This window comes from Saccostrea echinata, unplaced genomic scaffold (assembly GCF_033153115.1).
Source record: "Saccostrea echinata isolate AGI-Se365-2 ecotype Australia unplaced genomic scaffold, CSIRO_AGI_Sech_v1 ptg000081l, whole genome shotgun sequence".
NCBI classification, from domain to species: domain Eukaryota; kingdom Metazoa; phylum Mollusca; class Bivalvia; order Ostreida; family Ostreidae; genus Saccostrea; species Saccostrea echinata.
The window spans coordinates 2,347,414-2,369,528 of record NW_026889830.1 but is presented as its reverse complement, the minus strand read 5'-3'; the positions used below and the strand labels follow the sequence as shown (position 1 = coordinate 2,369,528).

Here is a 22,115-nt window from a genome sequence, read left to right as displayed (position 1 = left end):
AAACACAAGATAATGAAAAGTAAGGTCAAGGTCACAGGGAAGGTCAAGGTAAAAAAAAATTATGCCACAGTTGAATAGCTCTAATCAATATGTATCAATGTATAAATTTTGGTTAAAATATCTCGAAAACATCTTTGAAACTGAGCTAAGTGGAAAGGAGGGACAGATGGACGGAAAACAGAAATGACAAACACTATATGCCCATACCATATTCATGATGGGCCATAAAAAGTTGCAAGTTTCAATCCAATGTAAACTTACCTTACAAGAGACCCATTCTGTAATGTCATATATCTTTCCTTCCATGCATGCAAAATAATGCCATAAAAATCCAAATACTGAAGTTTCTGCCCACACATCACCCTGTAAGTTATCAAAAAAAAAAACATAAACAAGAAACTCATGGGTGATAACACTCACCTGAGTCACTATGGCCCTTCTGTTCATCATCAGCAGATTTTTTCCGCATATATTTTTATGTAAAATTAGGATCACACATTATGCCCCATCCTAACCTCCAGGGGTCAAGATCTGAACAAATTTTTATCTACACTACCTGAGGATGCTTCCACATCAATATGACTAATTATGGCTTTGATGTTCTTAAGAAGAAGATTTTTAAAGATTTTTCCTACATATTCTTATGTAAATTTTCGATCACTGATTGTTGCCCCACCCTAGCTACCTCTGGGGGTCATGATTTGAATACACTTGAATCTACACTACCTGAGGATGTTTCAATATAAATAGACTGATCATAGCTTTGCCGTTCTCTAGAAGATTTTTAAAAAATTTTCCTATACATTCCCATGTAAAACTTTGATTGCTCTTAGTGGCCCCACCCTAAACCAGGGGGGTGGGGGTCATGATTTGAACAAACTTAAATCTACCCTATGTCAGGAACCTTCATCTTTTTTGGGTCAGTGGTACCTGAGATTTTTAAATGACCCCAACCAATTTTTCTTCATCCTTAATTTTCTCCCCTTGGAAGAGAGTGTGGCCCTTCATTTGAACAAAATTGAATCCCCTATACAAGAATACTATGTGCTAAGTTTGGTTGAAATTGGCCCATTGGTTCTGAAGAAGCAGATAAAAATGTGGAAAGTTTATGAAAACAGACCTGCCTACCCTTCTTTTGGCAGAGGTGTAATCTAGATCCTAATTATGGAATTATTTAGAGGAAAAGGCTTTATTTTTCTCTTTTTTTTCCTATTTCATTTCTCATTGTAATTTTATATAATATAAATCAGACTCTATATTGTACACTGTATATAATATGATGTTTTCAAACCACTTATTTATGTAAAACTTTTGTTTCATATCACAACCACATGTACTTGTGGACAGGACACCCCCACTCCCCCCCCTAAAAAAAAATCACCCATGGTTTGTTGAATATTTTTTCACAAATTATATTTATTACACTTATTTATTATGTATACCATAAGAAAAATTGGAAAAAAACCCCAAAATAATCATTCCACACAAAAAATATCCTACTTTACATTATAAGAGAGAAAGGTATGCCACTCCAATTTGTTTACATTGTACCCCCACTGGTCTGTCTGGGTTAAATAACATGAATTTATTTCATTTCAACCTAAAAAATGTTGGTTCACTTTGACTCTACTATCGGATTGACTCTGCATCTCGTAATAATCCCACAATTATGGTAATACTCAAATACGATGACGGTCAGTGTGTTGAAAAATCCTTAGGAAAACACAATGGAAGTGCATAAAGAATACATTTGGATTCTTCTTCAGAAAAAGAAGCCATGCACCATTTCGGCATAGTATGCTTATGCTACATAAATCTTAGAACACTATGTGAAAATAACTGGGTATTTATTATATAGAGAGAAACTTACAGGAAGCATAATAATACCTAATATGATACAACCCGAGAAATATTACTATGTGTAGCTCAAAAACTCTCACATATATTATCAGTTTCTGATGTATTTGCATCTGCTTTTTCTTCCAAATTTATGGCATTTGCTGCATGTTTATCTTAGGAAGCCAGCTTAATTTCGAGAAATCATTTGCTTAACTGCGTGATTAAAGTATACCTCCCTTGATTTACGAAGTGTTTTACATACATGTATCTTCCCTATGCATATATGTAGGTCGTACTTGAACTCGGAAGTAGTTCGTTACTTTAAATAACACAACTGTTAAGTCTGACACCTAAAAAGCATAAAATTGATTTTAATGGTGTAATAGCAAAATTTAGTGATGAAAAGCAGAAGAATTACGCCAAAAGTGAAAGGGTAGGCAGGTATGCAATGACAGTGCCACCAACAACAATGATGACAGACAACAGACAAATTAGGTCTTTAGCTCAGGTGAGCTAAAAATATTTACTGATGAGTACAGATAATTTATTTCATTGGTAAATTATGAAAATCAGCAATCAAAAATTGAACTTCAATGATTGTCTGAAAACATTAAATTTAAAAGCTGACATATGTAGCTAGTAGGTTATATCCTAACCTCTTTGGCAGAATGTCGTATATTGCACCGTTTACAGAAGCGAGAGCTGTACCAGGGTCTGTCAGTAGGCGTTCTCTTGTGTTTCCCTCCACAATTATCACAACGCATCAGATTGGCTGCCTACAATTTCAAACTGAGCTTTTGGACACAAGTTTATCTCAGATTTTAAATTTAATCTGTGAGTTGTTTTACCAGGCTCTATTATGCAAGTACATATATATAAAGTTTTCAAGTCTCTTAAGAAACAGCTTAGGTAATTATGATGCAATTCCTACCTCTTGAATCTTGTCGTGGAGATTTGCAAGTAGGTCATTAAATTCTCTCTGGAAAGAAAAATACAAAATGATCATTTGTCAGTCACAGCAAAACAATGAATGTTAGATCAACTCAGAGGACACTAAGATAAATAATTTTTTTTATAAAATGTTAAATTGAGCAAATCAGATTCCTTGAGCAGAAGCACTTTTTAATCAGTAGATGACAAGTGTGTAAATGGTCACTAACTGACAATAGCTGCACCTGGTCCTATAGTTTGTCATAAAGCAGATAGTGACTTATAGAACCATATTTATAATAATAACTCTACAGTTGAATCACCTACACCCTCAAATCCATACATTCTACTATATGTATAGTACTCTGCTATCGCAAATAGAGCACTCTCCTGCACTGAAGGTCAAAAAGCCATAGACATGACCCCAGAAATTTTAGAAAATAAAATTTAGCGGATGCTAAATATTTCAAGTTCACGAGATTTTAAAGAGGAACAAAAAAAAAAGTGTGTTAATCTATAAATTAAGGTTATTGCATCCAAAATTAACTACTTTATATAATACACAACTAATTTGTTCGCCAAATTACATCAAATTAAAAAGACTTTAATCTCTCCCTGTTTTTTTTCATCTGACCAAATAAGCTGGCAATATGTAATATATATTTCATATCTGTTTACATCACAAAAACTAAGCACTGCCCCTGATTTTCTGTTAAGACCTTCAACATTGAAATATTATGAAAGGGATATAACTTAGGCAATGTTCACTATAGAAAGTATTTAAAATTATTCAATTTATGGATAAAAAAACCTTTTTACCATGGCTGCTTCAGCTTGAGTTGCTTCCTCCATTTGACAATTGTACTTTCTACGTTGTTCCTGGAATCACACAATTCATGACACTTTATTTTGAATTTTTCACAAGCTTAAGCTTTTCAAATTATAATGAGGAAAGATTTATGAATATTGATTGATCCATTGAAGGTACATGTAGGGTGTCAAATATATACACTTAATCCAAACTTACCGGTTCACCTATCAATTCAAAGGCATGTCCCAAAATCTTAAAGGCCTCCTCAGCACCCGGCTGAGTATTCTACAAGGAAAAAGAAGAATTCATTAAAATACCATTATTCTGACCTCTAATGAATAGGTACATGTACCACTACATTCTGGACAATTGTTCCATGGATTATTATATATCATAACCTACCTTGTCTGGATGGACTAGCACAGCTTGCTTCTTATAATATCTCTTTATTTCTTCATCAGTAACCTCATATCTTAATCCTAAAATGCTGTCATAAAACACCAACAAAAATATTATTCTACATTACAACTATGTGTATGTATTTTTTTGAGTTAAATTAATAAATCATAAATTTCTTATCATAATCATTATGTACAGTGAAATGGAATGAGTTTGCTCATCCTATCTTTGTCTTCATCCTTCACAGTAAACTGAACATTTCATTTTCTTTTTACAAAGATCTATGATAATAAGCTGCTGACAAATTAAAATACAGCATAAATTAAAAATCTCAATTTTACAGGTTAACTAATTTAAAAAGGATCATAACGATGTCTTGTGTTTACCTATATGGGTCTTTTCCCTTACAAGCTAGAAGCCGTTGCATAGCCTCTTCACCTACATGAAATAGAGAGAAAATGTACATGTACATTTTATACTGAAATTCTGCATATCAATTATTATGTTTTTAGAAAAAATTGCAAAGAGAAGGAAAACATCATATGATAATAAAACAATTTATACATATTACATTGTATCTCGATTGTGACCCCACCCTACCCCCAGGTGCCATGATTTGATCAAACTAGAATCTACAGTAACTGAGGATGCTGACTACTCATGGCTTTGCTGTTCTTGAGAAGAAGATTTTTAAAGATGTAGCCCCACACAGTCTCCGGGGTCATGATTTGAACTTACCAGAATCTAGTACATTACTTGTGGATGTTTCCATATCAATATGACTAATCATGGTCTGCTGTTCTTCAGAAGAACACTTCTGAAGATTTTTTCCTATATATTTCTATATTAAACTTTGATCCCCCATTGTAGCTCCATACAACCTCTGGGAGTCGTCATTTGAACTAACTAGAATCTACACTACCTGAGGATGCTTCCAATATCAATATGACTAATCATGGCTTTGTTGTTCTTGAGAAGAAGATTTTAAAGATTTTTTTCCTGTATATTCCTATGTAAAACTTTGATCTCCCATTGTGGCTCCATCCTATCCCCAGGGGTCATAATTTGAACAAAGAATGAAGGTTTCACATAAGTTTCAACTCTTTTGGCCCAGTGGTTCTTTAGAAGGACATTTTTATAAGATGCCACCATTTTTTTTAAAATTCTTAATTATCTCTCCTTGAAAGAGGTAGTGGCCCTTAATTTGAATAAAAGTGAACCCCCTTCACCCAAGAATGCTTTGTGGCAAGTTTGGTTGAAATTGGCATAGTGGTACTACAGAAGAAGTTGAAAATGTGAAAAGTTTACAGATGAATGGACAAATAGACGATAGACAAAATGTGATCAGAAAAGCTCGCTTGAGCTTTCAGCTCTGGTGGGCTAAAAAAAATGAATTCACACAACTTGGGGGTTCTATTGTGGTCCTTGAGAAGATTTTAAAAAAAATAAAATGTCTTAAATAGTCCCATGTATAAATATGATTCCCTATTTCAGGGCTCGACATTAACAATTGTTTGCTTGTCTGCTACCAATGAAAATTTTCACAGACAAGTAAATATTGCTGGGCACTTGTCTGATTAGACAAGTGATTTTTCAGTGAGTAATTTTCTTTTGTTTTTAAATTGAAGATGAAAAAGGAGAGGATGCTACAATTAAATTTCATAATATCCAATATGTGTCATGAACTCATAAAACAGTCTCAGCGAATAAATTATAGACTCTTTTTTTAATTTACAAAATTTTTCAGTTGTCAAATAGTTCTTCATTGAAATATTTTTGATCAAGTAAAGTTATGTTCGGAGAAGTAAATTTCAATGTCAGTGTTGACAAGTAACGTTAATGTAGGACCCTCACTGTGGCTCCATCCTACCCTACTTTATTTTTTTTCTTAAGTGTCCAAGTATATCTTATTAAAGTGACCTTCAACTTGCCAAATGACCTTGATTAAGGTCATGACACACCTTCAAGACACAAGTAATATTTTTGTGAAGTTTGAACTTCCAGTATTTCTCAATGGGGAACTTATGGACCAGACACAAATTTAACATTTTTTTTCTGCCAGTGACCCTGAAATTGCCAAAAAGACCTTGGAACATGATCATGACACACACTTAAGTCATTCAAAAGCAATCTTTGTTTCACATATCAACTTCCAATGTTTTTTCATTAGACAGTAATTAACTGGACACAAATTTTACACTTTCTCAGCCAGTGATCTTGAACTTGCTGGTATGACCTTTGGTGAAGGTCATGAAAGATCCTAAAATCAAAGGCAATCTTTGTGTCATTTATGAGCTTCCAATGTTTCTCCATTACAAAATTATACCCCTGACACAATTACATGGACAGACAGACAAGGTGATTCTTATATATGTATCCCCCAAACTTCATTTGGGGCTATAATAAAAATTATATCTAAGACACAATTTGTTACATGCAGAATTGACAGGTGAAAAAACAGACAATCACAGTAAATATATGTCTCCTCCCCATCAGGAGACATACATAAACAGTGCATAGTAAAATTAGCAACCGCAACCTTCTCAACTCTTAAATTTCCTTACACAGGCATTTTTCTCATTGAATTAGTGGTTTGTTGAAGTTCGTGGTTTTGATTAAGTTTGAACTTTTTCTTATCAAGGAAGAAAAATTTGAGCTACGTACTAAAATTTGCCGACGAACCACCCACCCTTAAAATATATATATATATTTTCTTTTGGTTAAATAAATAGAGTAAACACTATTGTACCTGTTGCAGGAAGTTCTATATTTGCTTCAAGTCCTATTCTTGACCCTGACTCTTGGGTTGAAGTAGAATATTTATCAAAATATTTTTTGAATAACTTTGTCTTGACAACCATTGAGACTTTGCCCCAAGTCCATGTTATGATGTGAACACAAAATGTCACTCTGGAAAAAATATACAAAAAATAACTTACAGTTCAATATAAAGAAATGAAAAAATCTGCAATATTTGCATGCATTTCATGTACTTGTCATGATCAATTCTGCAATGAAAACACAAGGGTTTGGACAATATCCTATATATTTCAGTAATTAAATTCAGTTTGGCATTAATCTTGAAGTTTGTACTTTAAAAAATATTGTAATATCTATTGCATTGCAACCACTGTATTGTGAAATATGTATTGTATTGCAGGATTCTTATACATGTATCATGCCCCTAAATAAAACTTGACAAGTTACTTAATAGATATCAACAACTCAATCTCAAAGTGAAGTAAATGTACTACTGCATGGCTAAAACACTGGATACACTACATTTTCTTAATCAAGTATTAATTAAAAAGCCAAAGTAAAGTATATACTTGTCTGTGTGATAAATACGCATTTTTTTAAAAATCATTAAGGTTGATGAGTATTAAAGAACAAATAGATGTGAAAATTAGGTTTACTTTCACTTTGGAATGTTTCTAATGGTTGAGTATTTAAGGATCTTGTTAATACTTACAAATACACCACTATCCCTAGAAGTAGTAGTAGACAAGTAACAAGGGCCGACCACAGATAGGCTATCCCTGACTTAGTTTTCTCCAGTATGTAAGTTACCCACTCGTCTGAAATAAATGAACATTTTCCAGTCATAATACACCATGCAAAATGTTGGCCAGCTGTGTGATAACACTAGACTAGCACGACTTCCTATACACATGCATATAGATAAAACTTCCCTGAGACATAATGTTACCATATCTGCATTAACAATTGATAAAACTTCTAGAGTGCATTTTTTTTTCTTCTGATAAACATAATTTCACACACTACCATGAGAACTTTCTTAAATTAAGGATACTGTGGCATTTTGCAAAAATGTGCCTAATCTTGCATTGTTCTGAAAATGGATCCTATACATACATATGATCAAAAATGCTGACCATGTTCAATCCGAAAAACATAGTGCATAAAATACTTTGTCACTTTGTGAAAGAGTTGGAGAAACATGAATTTACTTTTGACAAGAAAAAACAAAATCACAATTGATGTATAACATCATTTGTTTTTCATAAAGATTTATTCCTGTGAAGATAGTGCTTATTGAATAATAGCTTATCAGTCACCAGAAAGGTTAATATCTCCTTACGTACTTACTTTGTAATACTGATAATTATATTACGATACAAACTGGAAACACATGTTTCTGAATTGATTTTAACTTTTGCCACCCACATGTCACTGTCAATCAAATAATACATATATGCAAAATTTATCAACACAGAATACATGATAAGAATAACAAGAGGCCCATGGGCCTTGACTGTAACCTGACTTTCACGAGTCCTCAGGCTATGACCACAATAGCCTCATTTGGAGCTTGAATTCTGGTCTAATGTGACATAACTTGCACAGTTTGTTGAGGGCTATATATCATGTATATAGTCATTACTCATTATTATATTTATGCAGCTTGTCTGGTAGAAGTTTGGGAGTAAAAAATGTATTAAAGATACACTCTATAATAATTTTCAATAAACATGTATGAGGAAGTTAGCTTAACCTTGCAGGGGCCTGATCACTGAACGTAACTTTGGTAGAGGGATTTGGGCTTATTAGAATCATACAAACAGTTTATCTGCTAGGTTTCCATGAGTAAAGAAGAAGACTGTAAATAAATGACCAACTTCAGTTGACCATTGGACTGAGAAAGCAAGTTTCTTATAATTTTGGTAGAGTTTATAATTGCCCTAGTATGAACCATGGTGCCATGAATTTCAAAATCTCTGTAAAAGGTTGAGTATTAAATCATTAATCATGCAAAAAAAAAAAAAAAACAAAAACAAAAGGAAAAAAAATGCCTGCCAAATGTCCATGAGTTAAGAGGGAAATTGTGCAAGATATAATGCATTTTCAGTATATGATAAATTAAGACCCATCTTGAACAGTTTGACTGCAAGATGTCCAAGAGAAAGGATGAAGATTTCTGAGAAGATTGCATGGCCCCAGGGAGGCAGAGACCATGACATTTACAATTTTTGTTTCCATTTACCCATAGATGCTAATAATATATCAAAAATGGTTTTAATTGGTTCAGCTGTTCCAGTATGTTCCCAGAGAAGATGTTTAAAAAAATGTTCAAAAGTTTATGACTGTTGCACAATGCATAATCCAACACAGAATATGCATGATAGCATACAAAACAGATAGAATATGTCACCTATGTGACTGAGATGAGGATGTTAAAAGCATTTTTTCTCTTTCCAACTTTCTCCTAAAATAATGGCTGCAGGGAATGCAAAAAAAAAAAAAAAAAAAAATTAGACTAATAAGAACATTATTACCATTTTGTTGCTTTTGAGAATTTAAAATTAACACAATTTTTCTAATAGTAAAACATAGTCAATGAAACTTGTGTGACCTTATGCATATACAGCTAAACTTCGAAATCTCGAACACGGATATCTCGAATACCCCAGATATGTCGAAGTAAGGCCGCGGTCCCGACGAAATTTGCTTTATAAATGATTAAAATAAACCCCTCTATGTCGAACACGGTAATGTCGAACACCCCGGTTATCTCGAAGTAAAATTGTGTACCCATTCATTAAAATCACATGTGTTATCTCGAAGTCAGGATAATTTTCCGCTCTGATGATCAAGTCCGTTAGGTAAACTGAATGCTCTATTGATAACACCCACCTGTCTGTCACGCTCGGGTTACCTGTGTTCCTGTGATCAACAGATAATAGCGCGATAATTATATGAAGTGTATGTATGGCTTACCTTGATTGTAATTATGCAAGCCAAAGGTTGTGTGTATTAGTCTAATGCATACGCATGGATGACACGTTCATTGTTTTGTGGCTTGGGTACGTTTATCTTGATAATTAATCGCTATTTAATGCTATGTGAAATATGCACGCATACATAGTTTATGCATATGAAAGTGAAAATTATAAACATCGAAGTAAAACAAAATTCTGTAATTTAATGCAATTAGAATTTATTTTCCCTATATGAGCGTGCAGAAATTACAATCGTTCGTACACACCATCATGTGAGCATGTGTCGCAGTAAAAACGTGTGCTGTAGTGCCCTGTGATTCAGTGTTGTTCTGTTGTTAGACAAAAGTGCGTGATTTTTCTTTTGTGTTTGATTTTATTATGGTAATATAATTTTCTTTTAACTGATTTTACATGTATGAACATGTTTTTCCAATAAAAGAAATGTATATTTCGTTTTCGTTATTCTGACAGCGACCGGTTTTAAATTTACAATGCATAGACGATATCCGATTATGTATACATGGGAAACGATGCTAGCGGTTGACTTTCCGCGTTGGATTATACTTCTGTGCATATTATACAAAGCTTTTAATTTGTGAATTATAAAGAGGATGTAAATTTTTTTGATTGCTAGATACATGTACATGTATATTAAAGAAATCTTATAAAGAATTTCAAACAAGAAGGATTTTGACATGTCTTTACTAATAAGTACATGTTCACTGCACTAAGTTTATTTGAAGTTCATTTGAATTATAACCCTCGATATGTCGAACCCCCGGATATCTCGAAGTTCATCAGCGGTCCCGTCAACTTCGAGATAACAAAGTTTAACTGTACATGGTCACTGATAACAAATGACTACATTAGTTAAATGTTTCAGAGTAAGCCAGGGTTCGAAATTCACTATATACAACTCGCAAAACGCGAGTTAGAATTCCCAAATTGCGAGTTAAAAATTAGGTAACTCGCAAGAAGTTGCGAGTTGATTTTTTTTTGCATTGAAACTATCAAAAATATATATTATGACAGAATAAATTGCTTTTGATTTAAATTCAGTAATTTAACTAAAAATCACACTGTAGTTGTATTTTGTGCATTGTACAGTAGTTACTTTTTCCTTATGTTACATGTATTTAATTTATATAAATTTTACTTTATATGGAAATTGCGAGTAGTTTTACAAAATTGCGAGTTCACTTTCTTGGTACTCGCAATTATTTGCGAGTTGTAATTTTAGGGAGTTTCTAACCCTGTAAGCCAAGTAATACCTTACCTATATACTCCTGATCAAATGAGTACTGGTGCTGAGAATTTCTGGTGTTCTTACACCTTCTCTTTGTCATGTGTAGATCAGTCTGGACTGAACTATTTTTCTGTTTCTTGTCAGTCTTCACTGCACTAATAGAAGAATTCTCTTTTTTCTCTGCCTCTTTGTTTGAGCTGGGCTGGTTTGTTCTTTTCTTGGCATCTCTGAGGTCATTATTAATGTAATCTGAGGACTTTCGGTGATTTTCTGAAGTTGATTTTGATCTTCCCACAGGTTTACCATTATTTAAGACTGTAGTATCCATTGAGCTCTTTGAAGCATCTTTCGAAGACTTGTTCTGTTGAAAAATTCTTCTTGGATCAAAGAAAGGTTTTTCAGCAGGTTTTGACTGCTGTGCTTTTTCTTGCTTCCCCTCCACTTTGGACTTCAGTGTAGAGTTGTCTTTCTTACTTCCTACAGTGGGTCCTTTCGATAGATGAATTTCTTCTATTCCACTAGTACCACTACTGACACTGCTAGTGCTACCTTTTCTTGACAACACAGGAATGCTCTCAAGACTTTCACTTTTGAGATTACCTGCCTCATTATTACCTACATCATCAAAATTGTCCAAACCATATTTAGAATTTGGTTTCACTTTGGATTCCATGTCATCAGCTACAGTAGAATGTCCCTTAGAATGTTGTTTCTGTAAATGGGAACCTCTACGACCAAACCCTTTGTAATGCTTTCCAACAGGAGCCTCAGTGCTTTTCTTCTTTGAAGTGTCAACTTCCTCCTTCTCTTTGCTCTGAATTGGTTTAGATTTGAGAGACTTAGCAATATCTGAGTACGAGGGTTTGGATCTAATCTGAGCATTTTCAGCAGTTTCTTGAGAGGTTTTCAACACATCGCCTGTTCCAAAAGGATCATAGTTGTTCACATTATTCCAGCTATTCAGGGTTTCAGCATACATGGACTGTCCTTCCAAACCTGCCTCATGAAAGCTTGAACTCCCATGTAAACTATGATCAGCCAACCGGGGGTCTGTCTCAATTCCACTGGGGTTGTTCCTGATGTTGGTCAAAATTTGGCTGAGATACTCTGCATTTGGATCCAGGTTAGTATAAACTGGATCAAAAGAAGGACTGCTTGAGGGACTAAATGTATCCCAATGGATCTGAGGTGCTGTAGTGTCTGTCATGGTTTGTGTTGGCATACCGCTGAATTGGGTCCAGGTGCTGTACATGGGACTTGTATTATTCAGGTCATCTCCCATTGGTCTTCTGCTTCTATCCATGAAGTGGATGCCATCAGATGTTGTGTGCTGGTCTTTTCTGGATTGTGATTCAGCCATTGATTAAATCCCCATGGACTTTCTGTATTACATGAATGAAAAAAAAATAATTAGAATGAAATATTGATTCATCAATTGTTACATATCATCAGAGACAAATATACCAATGTCCCTGATATCATCTGACCACAGGTACTGAGAAAGACAATATAATAGCTGGAAATTCACATGTACAAGTTGGATATCTATAAATATCATTGTGTGGCCCACCAATGGCTAAAATCATTCCATAATCAGTCTTATTCAATACTTAAAAGTGACTTTATGTTTACGTTAACTGACTCATTTTTCCCAACTTCTGATTTATCAGTCAATGAAGAAAAACTGCTCAAAACTTTAAAACTACTAAAACACATGAAGACTTACTTACCATGCATGCATTAGACCGATGTTAAAAATGATACTGAACTGACTGGCTACTCAAAATTGAGGTGTAAGCTGCATGATTCTTTTTTTTTTTTTGAAAGTCTGAATGCTATAATGATTTAAGCTTTAAAAAGGAGAACACAGCCGTGGTAGTGTCATGCATCCACACTTAATGTTACTACATGTACTTACTAAACATCATCAATGCATATAAAGTATATATATGTATGCCAATACATCTCTAGGTATGCTTGTGACAGTTTCAAACTGAACACACTCATGTGTCTAAATTAAACTTTATGCGAAGGTGGCAATGAAACTTTCTGATCATTCATGACACAAATTTCTGACAGTTAAGCTACAGAACTCCAGCTAAGAGACCTTAAATTAATTATCAATCATTTCTTCTTTACATATACACTTAGCTAAACTTATTTTCTGCTGAGACCTGTTTCTAATAACAATGTAAATTCTGCCCATACATCTTCATGCATATTGCTATTTACCGTTTTGCAAGCACACAAAACTGTATTTACACGATGCACGGAATTTTCGTTTTATGATTCTTTTCATAAAGAGTCAAAATCGCCTTAGTGTTCTTACTGTCCAAAATAAATTTCTTCAAGAACATTCATAGGAAACTACGTAGTATAGTAAAGTGCAACATCATGTTTCTTTTTCTTTCTTTGACAATGTATACTGAAACTAACATTGGTATCACCAAATATATTTCCTGCACGGTATCACATTTGTAAAAATTCTGTTTAATTTCTTTCAAACCACTCATCGAACAACTCTACATACATCAAAAATCAGAAAAATCCCTGCGACTTCTCATCCATCTATCGGCATGGAACTTGCAGTTGTCAACTCGAAAATCTCGCACCTGTCACGTGACATCCGCTAAAAGTCAATAATAACAACGAGATACGGCGAGATCAAATAATAAGTATGGTGATCAGTGCGGTACATCTTATTTGGAAGAAAACATAATTATATAGAGTGATGATAAGAACATGGAATGCTAAAAAAATGTGATATGAATAAGTTTTTTTGATAGAAAACAGTTAGTACAGATTTTAATATTGCTAAAGCACATATTTCTCACGATTTTTTTTTAAGCAAACCAGTCTTATTTTGCATTCTCCAAAATATTTTCTTTATATCTATATTGAGCATGAAAAACATGAAATTCTACATAAATGCAAATTTACTCCTTATATAATGCTATGTAACAACTCAATTTGAATGTAAAAACAACGAAATACAAGCTAGGTTTCAAAAGTGGGGGGGGGGGGGCAACAAAAAAAATTGACAAGCAAAAAAAGAAAAGAAAAAAAATACACTGACCAAAAGTGGGGGGGGGGGTCTAAAAATTATCTGACAAGAAAAAACTAAACTATTGACCAAATTCTGGAATTTGTCTGTGCTCAACCTAACAACATCAATAAGTGGGGGGGGGGGGGCAGCATCTAAAGAAAACTTTATTATAGCAAAAACTATACTTCTGAAAAAGCCCCCCCCCCCCGCGTTTCTACAGGCCTGAGAACCTAGGATAATAACCCTGGCTTTTGGGTATCACTAGATAGAACGTTCTATCGTTAAAATGATATTGTCCTACAGACCCGGTTTAACGATAGAATTCGTTCCGTGTATTGGCAATGTTGCAAAATAAACACGGGCGATAACTCGTACTCTGTGCATTTTCTATGAACAATCCGGACAGTTCCGAATGTCAACATGGCGTTAAATTTGAAGCGAGGAAAAAACGTTAAGAAAATGAGTTGAGTTTTCGTATTTATATGGATTATTTTTTAGGTTAAAAGACATTATCACATATACCATCTCAAAAAGGTTTGTTATGATTAATTTGGTAATTTCCTTTTGTATTAAATTCAAAATCATTTTGGAGTGGATCCACTCCGATTTGCTACATTGCAAGTATATGGGACGTATTCTAACTGTGGTGAGGGCTTGTCCCGAGACACAGTTAGATTAATCTAACTAGGGTATCATCTGATCTTAATATTCCAATTAAGTTGTGAGCTGAAAATTGGTAACTGTGTTTATATAAATATTGTTGATGAAATGTGAATTTAAGATAATTCGAACAGAATCACTATTAAAAGTCCATTTATATCATATAAAGTATAAGTAGGGGTGGGATCAGGTGCCATGGAGGAGTAAGCATCCCCTGTCGATCGGTCACTCCCGCTGAGGAAAAGTTGGAAAAAAAGAAGATTAAAGTTGGAAAAACCAAGATTGAAGTTAGAATTATCAACTTTTAAGTTAGAAAAGCCAACTTCAATGTTTGAAAAGTCAACTTTAAGTCGGAAAAGCCAACTGTAAGTTGGAAATTCCAACTTAAAAAAACAAAAACACATATTACTTGGCACTAATACGCTTTCGTAAATTTTAGATCCGCCACTCGGTTCCAATGCCAGACAAATCATTGGCAATAAATAGATTGTGCAGATTTTGTTTTGATCAAACTTATTGTTAAAAAAAGGGGGGAATGAGATAAAATGAAATATGGAGATAACGAACAGTATACAAGCTAAAAGTACATTTAAACCAGAGGCAGATCCAGGAATTTCATAACGGGGGGAGGGGCTGCAGTAGAAGGCAAGGGGTCTGGGGGCTGCATTGAAGCCCCCAGCGGGTCCAGGGCAAAGCCCTAGTTGGAGTCCGGGGGCGAAGCCCGCTGAAACTGACGAATTCTAACAAATCAGAGGTGTTTCCCCTTGATTTTAGGATAATAAAAACGCCGGCGCTGGATCTGCCTTTGTAAACAATATAAATCGGGAGCAGAGCAACATGGACTTCAGAGGTGGGATCAGGTGGCACGAAGGAGTGAGCATCCCCTGCCGACCGGTCACACCCGCCGTGTGCTCCTTGTCATCATCTGGAAAAACGGAAAAATCCGTAGACAATTCAGTGTGTAAATAATGGCCTAACAATTAGTATAAAAGGATCTGTCAGCATTTGACTTAATGATAGGTTATTGTATCGACCGTTAAACTTGCGAAATGATGACTTCACAAACGAAACTGTTGATATCTTTGTTTCATCAAATTGTTTGTCAATAACTTGCCTCGTTTTAGAAATTGTTCATACGTAGAGCATGTTCTTGCGTATCGAATCAACTGCGAGACAAAACCCCCATATGAAGGTGATAAGGGTATCTTGCTACATAAGTAAGGGAAGTTGACGATGGTAAAATTGAAGTCATCACTTTTATCATGAAGCGTTGTTGTTAGGTAACCATTATATTCTTTTTCAAGTAAAACATCCAAATATGAAACAGATGTGTCAGACTCTGTGGTATCTTATATTTCAATTTCCATTTCCTCGCAGGACAGAATATTTATTTTCTTATCAGAGGAAGACAGATTCTTTATTCTCAACATTTTTGACGACAGATTATTTATTTGTGAAATCTGTCAGCCCTCCTTTCAGAATCAAATGATTGTCCCCAAAATGGGCACGAGTACCATTTTGGTGGGTCTGGTGAAGTCATACCTTTCAAATATTAAATAAACTATATCTAGCGGCATTACTTTAAACCAGAAACATAAATAATTAACAATTATTTTTGCATGTATTGTCTCTGTTTAAAAAAAATGAATTGTTTCAGAAATAAGTTCTCGTGTGTTTTAAATGGGAGAGCTAGGGGATGACATCGCACCCAACACACAATTTCCCTCGAAATTTAGAGAAGTCTACAGACAAAGATCATAGTATACTCTTTTTCCATTTAAGATCAGACGATATATATTCCTCGAATATCTGTTTTTTTGCATTTCTTTGTAATACATGTATATAAAAAATAATTGTTATCCTTCTGCTTTCTAATCAGAAATAGTAGAGGATGTGGCTCATTATTAAGTTTAACAACTCCAGAGAATCTTTTATCATCTTTATTTTAAAAACTTTGTTTAAAAGTAACGAAATCAAGATCTTGATTTTGAATCAGTGCTAAGAAAATAAACTTGTTCTTAGAAAGCCTTTTAAATTCGAATAAGTGATATCACCAATTCAAAACGAAAAGGTTATTTCACCAATTCGAATAAGAGATATCACTTATTCAACTATCTGATTAAAATCAGACCTTTGTTACGCTCCGAACTCTGATGGATTTGTACAGCGACCATCAGAATTTCGGAGCGTAACAAAGATCCGATTTTTAATCAGATTGCTTATTCAAATAGGTGATATTACTAATTCAAATCGAATAGGTGGTAGTGTCTTTTCGAATAGGTAACATCCCCTATTTATTTCGAATAGGTTATATCACTAACTCAAAAATTAATTCGAATAAGTGATGTCACCTATTCAATATGAAAGAGTGGTACATGTGTATCACCTATTCGTATAGGTGATATCACGAAATGGCATTAAATACTAAAACGGCGCCTCGTAGTAATGCACACATACTTATTCTTGGGAAAATTATATATTATTGAGGAACGTGTCGTCTGACCTTAAATACCACTTCAATTTTTTTTTATCTCAGAGAAAAACAAAAACAAAAAACAAAAAACAAAAAGCAAAAAAAAAAAAAAAAAAAAAAAATACTAAAACAAAACAAAACAAAAAAACAAACAAACAAACAAAACAAACAAGCATTCTAAGAGTATTGCATTAGCAATACTAGTTCCCTACCGGCAAGTGTAATCTGGTTCCGTTCCCGTTAAGAATTGAAAATGCCATAATTCCGTCAAAAATTAATGAAGCGGGACGAAATGCATGCAAACTTGATCTATAACTAATCAAGGTAAAGCCACATACCAAAAATCAGCTCAATATCTACAAGCGTTTAGAAGAAAATTGCGGAAAACCCGTAAAAATTGAAAAGGCCGTAATTCCGTCAAAAATCAATGAAGCGGAACGAAATGCAAACTTGGTCTGTAACTCATCAAGATACACTCACATACCAAAAATCAGCTCAATATCTGCAAGCGTTTAGGGAAAAAGTGCGGAAAACCAAGTGGGACAGACTGACAGACAGACAGAGGGACAGACGGACAGACAGACGGACAGACAGACGGACAGACAGACAGACGGACGGACAGACTCAGAGGAAACCTATAGTCCCCTCCGGTTTCACCGGTAGGGGACTAATAAAGAGTAGAAACACAATAAACATGATCAGCATTTTTTTCGGGGGTTTGGGGTCTAGAAATATCCCTTATTTTTTTTTCTCTCCCTCTTTCCCTCAAGATCATGCCCTATTAACAAACACAGACCGATGGACATATCAGAGATGGGATCAAGCGTCTAGCTGGAGTAAGCATCCCTTATACAGTAGTCGTCACACGCGCCTCGAGTCCGATGCGTAGTCATAAATTACTGAGTTTGGAAACAATATCCTAACAAATGAGACCATCCACCGTCAACCATAATGAGGAGAAAACTTTTAAAAGTTAATTGATAGGTGCGTAGAAAATTACAAAATCAAGATATTGACTTTCGGCGGGAAAACATGTCAGTCACAATTCAACCCAAGATAGGTTGTATTTGCAAACGAGGTCATTATTACTACCATTTAGAATTTGCAAAAATACTGACATTTAACGAGACTGTTGAAACCACTGTAACATAAAATTATTTGTTAGTAGCATGTATCGGTTTTAAAATTTGATCATACTTTTAAAACATTGCTGTGATGCCGTTCCTTTGTTCTTGCAGTCTAAAATTTTACCTGTGGCAGTCCGATATTAGTGAGCAGTCTGGTATCCTTCAAAATTGGACAGTCACTGAACATGAGAATAATTAAAAAGTGTGATCATTAGCAAACAGCATTTTTTTTTTTAAATTTTCATAAATACAATTATGATTTTGAAACAGAATATTGATCATACAGAATTGGAAAATATAAAAACTTCCAGTTAAACTGAATATACTGAAGAAAATATGACGGACTAGATAATGCAAAAACGGGTCCCTAAACTTGTAAAATAATTATTAAAGAAATGTTTCAACCCCCTTGGCATGCAACAGATCATTTCTCAGGTTTTCGAAAAAGAGTAGGCTCACTGGAAACCCAAAAACTTCCAAAAACCGGTCATAAGAAATAATCTTTACCACCGAAATGTGGCCGAAATACTGCAGATTAGCGATCTGCAATAAGCAATAAACAATCAAACAATCATGTAGTGCTAACCATAGATAACAAATTCCCTTATCTGGGTTGAATAATTATTATCAGAAGTACTTACTACTATAAGCAGAGTTGGCCGGTAAATCTCTCATTTTTATTATAGAAAAGTTTTACTGTTGATTACATTACAAAATTATTAATCACACACATATATATGTCATCTCCATATTTTTTCTCTGTTTAGCGACAACCTATCATTCAAAACCCTATCTACCTATTAAAAAAACAACAACAATTAACATAGAAGCCAAAAAATAAAACACAAAGTTTAGAGATGAATAAAGAACAACATTCAAACAATTTGATATCATTATTCTGTTTTTCTCGTAGAAAGATGTACTAAGATGTGCCTTTGCAAAATTAAGGTACATGTAGTACATGTATATGACAATATTTTTAAAAATACTTAATTTGAAATTCAATTTGACGAGTACTTTTCATTCAAACCTGCATTCTTTAAAGAATTGCTTCAGTGGTCATTAGCATTTTGTTTTTTGTTATGGAATGGTTTTGGCCGTGGATATCGGCCTGGGTAGCTCAGTCGGTAGAGCACATGACTATAGTGATGCAGGGGTCCCGGGTTCGGCCATACATTGTCTCCTTTCCTGTTACATAATTTGGTGATGTTGACCATCCCTGGGCTTGCAGGTGAAAGTCCTGCCAGGGGCAAATAAGAACTGGGTTGTGTCTTAGAGAGGGAAGACAATTTTTAAGAAGGGAGGAATGTAATGGGTTTGGGCCGTGGATATCGGCCTGGGTAGTGAAGTCGGTAGAGCACCTGACTAGTGATGCAGGGGTCCTGGGTTCGATTCCCGGTCCAACCATATATTTTCTCCTTTCGTGTTACAGTTGTAACTAATATCGGACTGTCTAAGGTAAACAAAAAGGCAATCTTTTAAATACGATACATGCTCAAAAAATTCTGCATGGAAAAATATGACTATCAGACTGTTTTCGGTCCTAACGGACCTCAGTAGTGTTATTTGAGGATGTGTGTGTTTGTGTGTAAGTGAGGGTGTGGGTGTGTTTGTAAGGGTACTTCGCGGTTTATAAAGCGTAAACTGCCCCAAGTTAATTTATATATCTTGTAACATAGGTTAAAATAAGCTTCATTCCTTAAATGTCTTTATTCATGATAGATGTAACAAGAAATGCTTTTGAAGAAAGGGATTTTGTGGAGCTGTAAGTATTGTCAAAGCTCAACAATTTTTCTTCATATTAAGTAGAACAGTGGTAAAAAATAAAATATTTTAAGGTAATTTTCTGGTTTAAAACACTGAAAATCCATGAGCCTCAAGGCGGCCCCCAGACCCCTTGCCTTTTTGAATACACTAAATATTTTCCTAGCTACACCACTGTGAACCATATTACACCTCAACAAGATTCTTCCATAACTTTGCACATGTACTAGTACCTATCATGACCATTTTTATAGTGTAGGATACCAAAAAAGGTTTAAAGAACGGAGGAAGACATTTCTTGTCTTCATACAAGTTACTTCCAAGTCTTTGCCATATGCAGGAAGAGCATAGAAACGTACATAGTTTTTAAGCCGTGTCATCTTTTGGAATTGGGACCGAAAAACAATGTTTGTTTTTTTCCTTACAAAATCAAGTATTGCTTTCTTATGACAGCATTTAAACCTTTATTTATGTCATGGAAATAATACTGATACATGTATATAATTTTAAGCAGTTTTCAAAGTTTGGCTTTCCTTGTTCCATTTATAGCTCACCTGAGCCATACGCGAAAAAAAAATCATTTCAACTTATTTGAGGATATCAATTCATTTGATGCACGAAACAATTCTATTAAAGATCTCTTTAATATAAAACGATCTTCATTTCTACACTATTCCACGCATTACTTCAACAACTGAAAGCATTAATCAATTTGCGGAATGGTGTACGCAACAATTACATGTACATTAGTACATTATTGCTCCTTCCAAATGAATAATTCAATTGAATACAGTAATCAATCAATGCGCGCAACAATACAACTGAAGAGATCAATAATAATCAATAAAAATGCCGCTAATAATTGAAAAAAAAAATGCTTTCTTCGGTTAAATTAACGATTTCACATGCACAATTGAATTATTGCTCTCTTCTATTGAATTAATGAAATCATTAATTCAATCATTGGGCGCAACAATACTTTTAGATAGGGTAACTATTTCATGAGGTGTTATCTGTAGTTCGAATATGCATAATAATGATCCTTAATTTGTATTGTTGCTCTCCTTGAAAATACTAATGCGCACATAAATTCTAATAACAGACTTGTTGTGAAATTAATAAAAGATTTTAAGAGATCAACAAATCATTTATATCGAACTTAAATTTTATTTTTACAAGCATTAATTGCACAATATTGAGGAGCTCAACAAAAAAAATTGATGGGCGCATCAATTGAATGAATGAGAGAAATCATTGATTTGATGTGGGAAATAAAACAATTGTTACTCTCATCAATAGAACCAAATTGGTTGGGGATTTTAAAATAGCCAAATTTCATTTTTTTTTTTTTTGAAGGGGGGGGGGGCTTGCAAAAAGGGGGTGACCAAAGTTGAGAGGTTCAATCATGCATACTGCAGCAAGGAGGGGTGGGGACGATTCAAGTTCATGTATGTTTCCCTAGAGTAGTGTGGGATTCCATTAGGGGATCACATTTTTATATGGAAATATTTTGGAAAACTAGGAATATGCCCATAGGACATGAATGCCCTGTCCAGGGCTCATTTAGTAATGCACCATGAAAACCTGAATAAGTTTATGACGTTTGATGAAAATTTCATATATTGGTTTCTTTAAAACTGGGTTTTATACTCTATTCATAAAAAGTCAAAAGTCAATGGGAGGGTCAAGGTAAAAGAAATTTGATAAGTTCTCACCAAATTATATATCAGTGCATAAGCTTATATAAAAATATCTTGAATAATTCTTTGAAACTAAAATTAACACGTTTAAAAAAGGTGAGATTAAGGTCAAATAAACGTTCCAGGTCAAAAAATGTTCATGAAGTTAGATAGCTCTCATCAATACGTATCAGCATATAAGGTTTGTAAAGATATCTTGTTTATATATAGTTTCTTTAAACTGAACTTATCACTAATAAATGAAAAGTGAGATCAAGGTCAAAGGAAATGTCAAGGTAAAAAAAATCATGAAGTTGAAAAGCTCACATCAATATGTAATCGGGGGGTGGGGGTGGGGGGTTCTAGATCCTATGATAAAGAGCTGTATTCCAGTACCAAT

The 22,115-nt window shown here is 34.3% G+C and overlaps 1 protein-coding gene across 1 annotated transcript in view; it reads right to left on the bottom strand.

The window, feature by feature from the left end:
• The window catches only part of LOC133176772 (uncharacterized), a 92,254-nt gene that overhangs the window by 4,451 nt on the left and 65,688 nt on the right, over positions 1-22,115 (bottom strand). The window contains 12 exon segments of the mRNA XM_061311843.1: positions 262-363; positions 2,496-2,615; positions 2,771-2,818; positions 3,589-3,648; positions 3,797-3,865; positions 3,983-4,067; positions 4,366-4,417; positions 6,729-6,889; positions 7,452-7,557; positions 10,997-12,100; positions 13,524-13,571; positions 13,574-13,664. Of these exon segments, the coding sequence (XP_061167827.1) occupies positions 262-363; positions 2,496-2,615; positions 2,771-2,818; positions 3,589-3,648; positions 3,797-3,865; positions 3,983-4,067; positions 4,366-4,417; positions 6,729-6,889; positions 7,452-7,557; positions 10,997-12,100; positions 13,524-13,571; positions 13,574-13,664 (2,046 nt within the window).